At 32.2% G+C, this 10,824-nt stretch overlaps 2 protein-coding genes across 2 annotated transcripts; one reads left to right on the top strand and one right to left on the bottom strand.

The window, feature by feature from the left end:
• Positions 1-667: 667 nt before the first annotated feature.
• On the top strand, positions 668-4,078 carry LOC113867473 (putative pentatricopeptide repeat-containing protein At1g12700, mitochondrial). Its single transcript, XM_027502830.1, has 2 exons — positions 668-2,826; positions 3,449-4,078. The coding sequence occupies exon 1, from the start codon at positions 738-740 to the stop codon at positions 2,472-2,474; it is 1,737 nt and encodes a 578-aa protein (XP_027358631.1). The 5' UTR covers positions 668-737; the 3' UTR covers positions 2,475-2,826; positions 3,449-4,078.
• Positions 4,079-7,011: 2,933 nt separating this feature from the next.
• LOC113866700 (putative clathrin assembly protein At1g33340) lies at positions 7,012-8,319 on the bottom strand. Its single transcript, XM_027501510.1, has one exon. It carries the CDS (start codon positions 8,308-8,310, stop codon positions 7,012-7,014), a length of 1,299 nt encoding a protein of 432 aa, XP_027357311.1. The 5' UTR covers positions 8,311-8,319.
• Positions 8,320-10,824: the final 2,505 nt, after the last annotated feature.

Raw genomic sequence — 10,824 nt, forward strand, 5'->3', positions numbered from 1 at the left:
ATAGACTCTTAACTTGCCCATATCCTATTTTATATAGGAGTAATTCACACTTGACTCCAGCAATGTACCACTTGATATAGTTGATATTGTCTGTCAGATAACTATTAAAGATTCATAAATATAACCAACAATTATAGTCATATGATAAACCTACTTGAAATGTTAAAGGTACAAATACAAATACTAATACTAGTTGAGTTATGAAATATGAATTCATCAAATATAAAAATGAAATAATAAATAATGTAGAAGAGTCGGACCTGTTAATTATTTTAGATCATACTTATACCTCGAACATTATATTTAATGAAATGTTTAAAGTACTTAAACTCTTTAACTCACGTGTTACAATAATCTAATTCAATCCAAGCAATATTATTTCTTGAAAAGGATAGTTGTGAATCTGAAAAAATAAAATCTAAACCAATTCAATTCTTTTTTGGTCAAATATATTTTTTTTAATCTAAAGATGTTTTTCGTTTGGGTCAACTGGCCTATTCAATTCTGGTTTCTGGTTTGGTAGCCGATGGCAACAGGGCCGTTTAGCCCAATTGGTCTGTCCTTACTGGCCCAGTAAGCCCAAAATAGGTTCTAGCTTCTAATCTAACCCTCCCTCTCCTTGAACACAAACACCCCCCCCCCCCCCCAAAAAAAAAGAAAAAGAAGAGAAAACCCTCACTGTCTGCGACACTACATTTGTTTATGTTTATGTTTGCGACCAAAACAACTTCCACAAAATGCTTCGACTCCGAAGAACACCTTCCATCTCTCGTTTCCAACATTTTTCCACTCTTTCCCATCCCTTTTCGGACGCACCAAACAGAACCCAACTCTTAAACTCAATCAGAAACCTCAAAAGTGCCGATTCCGCAATCCATTTCTTCCTCAGAATGCTCGCCACTACACCCTTCCCCAACATCAAAGACTTCAACTTTTTGTTCGGCTTCGTCGCCAAAACGCAGCGTTTCGCCACCGCCATTTCCCTAATCAAAACCCTACTTTCTCTCGGCGTTAGTGCTGACGTGTGCACCCTCAACATCGTCATCAATTGCCTTTGCCGTTTGAACCACACGCCTTTTGGGTTCTCCGTTTTGGGCTTAATGTTCAAAACCGGTTTGGAACCCTCTTTGGTTACCCTTAACACCATTGTTAATGGCCTTTGTGTGGAAGGGCGCGTGGCACACGCGCTATGGTTGGTTGATCACATGGAAAAAATGGGGTATCACTGTAATGTTAGAACCTTTGGTGCATTGGTTAATGGGTTGTGTAAGGTTCGTGACACTTGTGGTGCTATTGAGTGGTTGAAGAAAATGGAAGAAAGAAATTTGGAAATCAACGTTGTGGTTTATAATAGCGTTTTGGACGGACTTTGTAAGGGTAAGTTGGTGTCTGAGGCTTTGAATTTGTTCTATGAGATGAGAGATAAAAAGGGTATTCAGCCTACTGTTGTTACTTACAATTGTTTGATTCAAGGGCTTTGTAGTTTTGGAAGGTGGAAAGAGGGTGCTTCTTTGATCAATGAGATGATGGTGGAGAAGGGAATCATGCCTGATGTGCAAACGTTTTCGATTTTGGTGGATGCCTTTTGCAAGGAGGGGTTGATTAATGGGGCTAAGAGTGTTGTGTGTTTCATGGTTCGAATTGGGTTGGAGCCCAATGTCGTGACGTATAACTCATTGATTGGCGGGTATTGTTTGCGGAGTCAAATGGAGGAGGCAATGAGAGTTTTTGGTTTGATGGTTCGTGTGGGCTGCTTGCCGAGCATTGTGACGTATAATTCGTTGATTCATGGATGGTGTAAGGTTAAAGATGTCGATAAGGCTATGTGTCTATTGGGTGAAATGGTTAGTAAAGGGTTGCATCCTGATGTATTCACTTGGACCGCACTAATTGGTGGGTTTTGTGAAGTGAGTAAGCCACTGGCTGCAAAAGAATTGTTTTTTACGATGAAAAAATATGGCCAGGTTCCCAATCTCCAGACCTGTGCTATTGTATTGGATGGCCTATTCAAGTGCCATCTGAATTCTGAGGCGATATCATTGTTTAGGGCAATGGAGAAGAGTAATCTAGATCTTGATATTGTGATTTACAATATTGTGCTTGACGGAATGTGCAAAGCTGGAAAACTGAATGATGCAAGGGAACTTCTTTCTTGTATGCTGGCTCAAGGGTTGAAAATTGATGTATATACTTTTAACATAATGATTCAAGGTCTGTGTAGAGAAGGACTATTGGATGATGCTGAAAACTTGCTTATAGAAATGGAAGGGAATGGCTGCTTGCCTAATAAATGCTCGTATAACGTGTTTGTTCAGGGATTGTTGCGAAAATGTGATATTTCTAGGTCTAGAAAATACCTTCAAATAATGAAAAGCAAAGGATTTCTGCTAGATGCTACCACAACAGAGTTGCTTATATGTTTCTTCTCTGCTAGTGAAGGAGATAAAGCATTTGAAGAGTTGCTACAGAACTGAAATTTGTTTGAATTAATCTCTCCATTCATGATTTGATTTGGGTTCATGTCAAGTTTTAGAAACCAGTCTGATCATAATGTTAGACCATCAAACAAGCCCCTTGATGAATGGTTGGAGTACATCCTTTAGGCCATTGCGGGTTCAACTGCTCTAATTCGTCATAACCCAATGGTGTAGAAAGTATAAGGAAGAACATGGAATGATGTCATTTTATGAAAGGAGCGCACGTGTTTGGCCGAGACACTAACCCAATTCGATACAAACAAGATGAAGGAAGACCTTGTTTTCTAGCTTGCAGTTGCAAAATTGTGGTAGAGATATAACTGTATGTTTGGTGTCCATACATATGAAGGTATGTTTCAAAAGCACCCAAACAATTGTATTCAATGTTTTAGTTTTACTTGCTGATCTCTCCAGTCTCCGCTGCGTTTCCATAGTTTACAGTTTACACCTATAAATCAGAAGATATGTTTAAAATGTTCGTATGTCTTCAAACTAGAAGGTATAAATATGTCTATGCAATTTCTAATTCAATATTTTTTTCCCCTCTAATAAGAATGATGCATAAAAAAAGAGGCGATTTCAGAGACAGCAAACCATATCTGTGAAGTATATACCAGCTTTAACAGTAAGCATTTGATCTCTCTTCCCTTTTTTTCACCCAACAACACATTATTTTTTCTTCATTGCAATCATACCCTTCTTCCATTTGCTCCGCTAGCATCAGAATCAGATACTGATAATTTTTGTCCGATCATTTTCCTTATTTTAGTGCCACAATTGGCAAGAAAATTCTTTTTTTGCCTTTTGTTGTTGTATCTTTCTGGGTACATTCTACGAGGCTTGAAGATATAACAATGAAAATTCAATTTTTCCTTTTATTTTCTTATTAATGTAGCAGAATACCTTATTTACTTCAAAATTCAAATCTATTTTGGGCTTTCTTGTTGATTTCCTCTTGTATCTGCTTGCAGTTTACATCAACTTGAATGACAAAAACTGGAAGGAATGTTTTGACATGTGAATTGTGATATTGGAGGTTTTGGCTACAGATTCCATGGAGTCTCAGAAAGGTACCTAGATTCTCAATTATGGCATGCCTTGCTGGTGCCATGGTTCAAATCAAATGGCACTTCACAACTCAAAAAGTGTTCCACTTTCCTCATGGACGTGCAGAGTACATCCATGGGAAAATAGATTTCTGGCTAACCAGAATTCCCGTACTCATCCCTTGCATGTTCTCTGCAATGAAATAAATGTCAGACTCTGATACTGATGAGGTCAAACTGAAAATGAGAGTGACCACTTTGAGAAAAAAATTGATTTGGATTTGGAAGAAAATGTTTCATTGGAATGAGAGTCATGAAGAAATTGCTTCCTTTACCAAGACATTGACACAATCTTATCCCAATAACGGTGGAGGGTTCTCAGTTTCTCGTTATTGTGCTGAAGCCTGAAACTGCAGAATTTGTTGACTACTTGTCCCTAGGATTCCTTGTTATCAATTGGCTTTTCTTAAATACTATATTAATATTCAGATCCAAACACACTAACACTTTTTTTAACTCTTCCTCAAGTTAGAAGGCTATGTTTACTGATTTTGGTAAATGGTAAAATTGCATTTGTTAATTAAGGTGACATTTGAGAAAGTGATATGAGAATAAAAAGATTTTGTTTAATAAAGGAGAATAAAAAGAGAATTTTAAAATTTTAGAAAATATAAAATTAATAAGGAAATATGTTTAAAGTGAGAGTCAAATATAAGAAAATTTTTTAATGATAAATATAAAAAAGTTAAGCATAATAGATATATTTTAAAATTTTCTATGAAGGCAACTCGTTTGAAATTTTTTCCATTTATCATAAATATTATTTAGGTAAAATTCTGCAGAAAAATAATTTTTTTATTAAAATATATGCAATATAATAATTTTTAATTATTGTATCCAATTACAACCTTAATATAAAAGATTCTAGGCCAATCATATGAAATGTTAATTTAGTTGACGATACCATCTCTACGGCTAAATTCTAACATTCATAGTGCGGCGTAGTTCATATAAAATAATTTCTTTTATAGAATTCTCTTATCATGCCAGTTAGAAAATTTTTCGTGTTTCATGAATTGGATTATTTTTAAAGATTATAATTTAGCTTTATTAAAAAATTGTTATAATCTTGTTTTCTCTTATTTAGTAATTAATAATAGATAAAATTAGTGTTTTCATTTTTTAAGGTTAATTTTAATTGTCTTTTAATATTTTTTTCATTTTAGGTTTTTATTTTTTAAAAAAATTTTAAACAAGTCTTTTTTCGTTCAAAATGTTAATCCCATTAAAATATTTTGTCTTTTTTCTGCTATTTGTGCTATTTTATACTTTTCATTATCTTTAATATTGAGTCTCTGCACTATTTTTTTTTTCCTCTCAAATTTTCAATTTTTCTTTATTCTTATGCTCACATAAACTTTTTTTTATTCGAAAGCTTATAAAATTATTTTCAAAACATCTTTTAAACATGTAAATCATTAAATAGACTAGCATGAACTTTTCTTCTTGTGCCATTACAATTTTCATGATTTTTGGAGTCACTTAAGGAGTAGAAGAAAACAATAAACACAATAAACTAATAAAAATTAGAGGACTAAAGTTAATAAAAAAAGTTAAAAGACAAAATTAAAATCTGCTTTAAAGTTAGGAAACAAAAAAACTAATTTTATTATAATAATATTAGTGAAACTCTTACTATAATTTTAGATTATTTTATTACAGAAAAAGAAAAATTTTATGTAAATAAGCAAGATTTATGAAATCATGATTAAAAGTTAATAGATTATTTACTTATCAACTTTTTTGTCATTTTATCTTCAAAATTAATTATTTTAAAATAAACCAATTACTAAAATGATTTCATAACTGTTTTTTTTGTTAATGTTACAATAAAAAATTATCCTTTCAAACAATTTAAATATATAAATTATTTTCAATTCACTTTTCATCTACTATATTTAAATATAAAATGTATTTCATATAATCAATTATTAAAATATTTTTAAAAATAATCCAATTCGAACACATACCTAACCTTTAAATTACCGTCATGCAAAGAACATAACTCCTCTTAATTTTATTTTATTTGATATACATTAATTTTGAAATCAAACCAAAAATTAAACTGAATTTTAAATTTTGAATCAATCAAAATGAGATGGTATTTTTTTAAAAGATAACTAGATTTAAGATTGTTGTAATTTTAATGTATTTTAATTTAAAATTTATTTTATTTTATTTTTTATTTTGACACACTATGTCAAGTTTATAGACATGGAGACAGTGAATCTAATTCAAATAATTTGTTTTTATATTTTTCTTTAATTTAAACCATCATTTGAGTCAAGAATATCTACAAGGCTGAGAAGTTAAATTCTTTCGACGATTGTTTTTAATATACTTGAACCCAAAACCTTATTTAAAAATAAAAATCAATTATGTATTACTTAATCAACTATTTCTTATGTCTTTAATTATTCATATATAATAAAATAAAATAACTATTATTAACAATCAAATATCTATTATATTTTATTCTTCTTTAAAACACCTGATTTTTCCATATTTAACAATGATGACATAATTTTTTGCTTGTATATGTTTTATTAAAACTATGTTTAAACTTAAAAAATACCCATTAGTTGCTAGCTATATTAAAAGACAGTTATTTTACGCAGAGTAGCTTTAGTTTGGACGATTTTGGTTTTTTGGGTAAAATTTCTTTGGATTATTTACATTAGAAGAATAAACATTCATTGAAGAACTCAAACAAAAAAAAAAAATGAATAAATGTACCAAAAGAAGAAGGTACAAACACCCGTTGAAGTGACTTTAATTTTGTCCTTTTTAAAGATAAGTTAACATAAATTTAATTCCTTAATTATACAAAATGACATTAATATGTAGCTCCTTAATTATGGATGATGATATTGATTTTTGTCATCATTAGTATTCTCAAAATTCATATCAAAAGAATTATTTTGAAGTCACTTTTTGATTAAATTTATGTCAACTTTTTTAGTGGACCAAATTATTGTCTCCTATATATTTGAGTACTAAAATGAATGTTTAGATTTAACAAAATGATCCTTCTTTACATTGGAATAATCACATACAAGATAATTATATATCTATTGTATATGGTACAGAGTACTTAATTGAAAGATATCTTAAAAAAAATAACACCAAACTAAAATATAGCCTTCAAAAGAAGACACATAATAATTTTCTCCGTCTAATTATGTTGAACCACCCAAAAGATTGTACCTACAGAAAACAAATAAAATATGAAAGTAATATCATACATTGCTGAAAATAACCTAATCTAGTCTAATTTTATACTTTTCTAAACATTTTTGCCCTTGATTTTCACAGCAGCATTTACTCACATATTACAGTTCTTCTTTATGAAGTATGCAGAAGCTATAGCACACTCTATGAAGTATAATTCAGTTTATCAAAACCATTGAAGAACTCATCCAACAGGCTCATACCTTTGGAGACATGCTTGTTTGAATACTAGAAGAAAATGGATTTAGGAACAAACTTGGCCTACCATATTCACTTTTTATATCACTAACATCACCAATATCTCCAAGTTTTGGTTGTGCTGGAAGGACCTGTGATTCATTGGAAACTTCATCTTCAAACACCACCCACACCTTGCTTATTTTAGTCTCTAGTGTCCATGAAAAAAGAGTTGGGGTTGGTGACAAGTTTATATCAATTTTCTCTTCATTCTTTTTGCTTTCTTTTGCTGCCACTTCCAACTCTATCTCTGTTGATCGTTTGAAGTGGCCATGAATTGGAGGAGGATTTGAGATACTCCTCCTTCTAGATAGAGAGACATGTGAAGCCGCAAGTTGATTTTGTGGGCTACCAAATTGTTCTAGTGCCACTATATGATTCATGCTGATTATTTGAACAAAAGGGTATTCCAAGTTCTTGTTTTCAACCACTTGTTTGCAATTTTCATACAGATCATGAAGCTTTTGGCTCTGGAGAGAAGCTTTCTTGAGTATTTCACAGGCTAGGCCTTTGGCTGATGCTGTTAGATCAAAAAACATGTTGACAAGAGCTGCAATGCCTTCAGAAAATGTCATATAAACTTGGAAGCTTTCTCTCAAGGTGTTGCTCATGGCGGCTTGAGCCAAGCTATTATCTGAGAGCAACATATCATGTGGAGAGCATTCTAACACTTTATCAATAAGCACTTGGCATTTAGGCAACGTTCTGAATGCAATATCAATGGATTTTTCATCGTAGCGCCTAAATTCTAACCCTTTGGACATAACAGGTTCAAGTTTCCCTGCTTGGTTGATGAGCCAACTCATCCTTTCTTCAAGGTAAGTTGCATAATTGTGTAAGAAAACAACTGAAGGGTCAGAATTCTTTGTGAAACACCTTGTACTAATTTGAAGATGACCAGATACATGTGCTTTGCATAGCTCTTGTTCAAAGGACCTGTTTCCACCTCTAAGAAGGCGATGAATCAAGACAAGGGTCTTGAGGGCCACAATATGATCCTTAGTTTTGCCAAGACGGCGTGAAATCCTTTCAGCAAGAAAAGGAATAGACCCTTTAGAGTTTGATACAAGGAAAAGGATCTCATGCATGTATTTGTCATCAATGGTGCCATTATCATGGCCTGTGGCACGCAGAACCGCTATCTCTATGTTGGAAAAGCCATCATGTTGATGATGATACATCATGGCCTTGCCAATAGAAGCATGATCTTTCATTGAGCCAAGAGCTAGACGAAGCTTCCCTTGAATATCCACACCCATTTCTTCTTTTTGGAAAAAGAAGAAGAACTTCAATAATTTTGATAGAAGGTTAATGTCACAATGTGATGTGTAGAGGTAAGCAATTGCAGGGGTATACACATATAAAGGTGGGTATGGAGAAGAGTGCGAAAAAGTGTGGCCTTAAAAAAATTAGAAGCTGTACAATTTGCAGAATCAAATCTTTCATATTTTAAACACAATCGTAATATGGACAAGAACATTCATCATGTAAAATAGTTTTTACTTTTTAGATTGTTGTGTGTTATAGCTTAGCAGTCTACAAACCCAACACTGCAATATCCTATATTAAAAGGCAATAATCCACGTGCAAAGTCAACGAGTATAATCAAAAAGCCTCCTTTTCTTTGGTCCTCTTGAAGTGACAGAAATGCAAGCAAGACTAATGGTAATGACATGTTTAGTTTCCTAACCATTCTTTTCTTTTAATCATGGTCATATTACTGCTGTGAATTGAAGAGATTGATGTAAAAATGGGTGACTTGGTTAAAATTACGAAGCAATTATTTAAAACAATTTGATGGAGTGGAATACTTGCATACTCTAGAGAGTATCATAACTAAACCTAATTTGGATTAACTTCTCGGCATGTACTTATGAGAGACAAAAATAAAAAGCAAATTGAATCAAACTTATTTTATAAGTTAAAATTAATTTGTGTTTTTTTTTTTTTTACTTCTTTTAGAATTTTTTTCAATTAACTTCTTCAAAATATAAGGTACAAAACATGCAGCTTATAAGTTGATTTTAATTAATGAGAACTTTATTTTCTTTTCTTATGAGTGATTTTGCATAAGCTTACCTAAATTGGGTATTACTTAATTTTCAGCCTTAACACTAGGAAGTTTGCTGTCTTGTAACCTAGAAAATAGTCTTTTTTAGGAATAAGAATGCGTACATCTATCCTCCTCAAATCCTTCAAGGTGAAAGCCTCCTACACTTGGTTGTCCTTTTTTTATTATTTTTCTTCAATGTCTATGCATGTGACAACTTTGAAGGGGATGCTATGTCATAGATACAAAAGTTTTGAAACACTTGTTGTGTTCTTGGGTTTGTTTTCCCCTTAATCGTTATTGTATCGAGGCTTTACCTTGGAAAAGATATGTTATTTTCCCTAGATGTAGCCTTTTCCTCTCTAACCAATTATTATTCTACAAAACTCATGTAGCAATTATTTATAAATAAGCACGAAGTAAATAATTTGCCGCAGCACTAAAAAGCTTAGATAAGAGTTAATTAAAGGATTGTCATCAAGGCTTTCATTTGTTAAAGATCCAATTGATTGCTATCAATAGCATAACAAACATAGAATAATAAAGTTTGCCTTAGAAGGCTTTCGAGTTTTGAGGAGACTTTAAAATGTCATTTTAGGAGAGTCAACGAGGGAAAAAAGTGAAGGATGGTGGAAGGTGAAAAGGAACCTTATTCACTAAGAATATGATTCTGCCGCATCTAACTCTCTTGCCATTCGCAACATACAAAATAATTTTGACTTTGAGAAATCTTTCTTCTCATCCACAGGTTCTCCATATAATCATGCAACTTTCATTTTGCTTTTGGTAGGGAAGTTGAAGCCCCACCCACTGGCACACAGATCCAAAGGAGAAAAGTGTTGTTGCAATATTCTATTCTACCAATAATAATCCTATGTGTTTGTGCCTCAAGGTACTGTGGTTAGGTCAGATCAGAATTTCAACCTCAAGTAAAATCAGATACGACATGCAAAACAAAACAAAACATCCAAGTCAAAAGGATAAAATTGATGATTTTGTTGATGGTTGATTAGAGAAGCTGACTCATGATCACTGGACTTTGAGAAGAACAAGGCTATTTGGTAATAAAATACTACCAAACCAAAGGTAGTACATAAAAGATAACACAAAATCAAATTTCATGGACCAAACCATGGTGAGACTGATAGGTCAGTTCTCCACTTCTCTAATTCAACTGTTGATTTGATTATTTAAGAAAAAGAAAATTTGCTGACACCAACAATTTTTTATTCTTTGGTCAAATTTTTTATTCTTGATTCTTCATATATTGAATTTAGGATAATTATTGTTTCTCACAAATAAAATATAGGAGACAGAGAGAAAAGAAAATGCAGCCTTTGATGATGGAGAAAAACAAGAAATTTAAAGGGACAGAAAAAGCAAAATGAAGGTTGAAGATTAAACCGGTCTATTTGATTTATTGAAAATATATTTGGGTTACATTCAGTCAAATTAAAAAGAAAAACATAAATTTTTCATTGAATTGAAGTTTTTATATAACAATTTAATAAATATGTTCACTCTTAAATAGACTAGTAATATTTATACTTCCATTTTACAAAATATAACAACTTTGTTATACTTTTCTTTCTGGCTATGTAAATCATCCAATCACCTATTATATATATGCTGTTGACGGCTGGGAATATCCTTGTTATGGGGGGATTCCTCGTGTCAATTTCCAAGTTGATGGCGTTAAAACAGCATTAAAATTGTTGTATGG

This window comes from Abrus precatorius, unplaced genomic scaffold (assembly GCF_003935025.1).
Source record: "Abrus precatorius isolate BTA unplaced genomic scaffold, Abrus_2018 Scaffold5, whole genome shotgun sequence".
In the NCBI taxonomy this organism is placed as follows: domain Eukaryota; kingdom Viridiplantae; phylum Streptophyta; class Magnoliopsida; order Fabales; family Fabaceae; genus Abrus; species Abrus precatorius.

Bases quoted from the DNA above. Each gene is read 5' to 3' on its own strand.
- LOC113867473 (XM_027502830.1), top strand. From the start codon at position 738: ATGCTTCGACTCCGAAGAACACCTTCCATCTCTCGTTTCCAACATTTT.
- LOC113866700 (XM_027501510.1), bottom strand. From the start codon at position 8,310: ATGGGTGTGGATATTCAAGGGAAGCTTCGTCTAGCTCTTGGCTCAATG.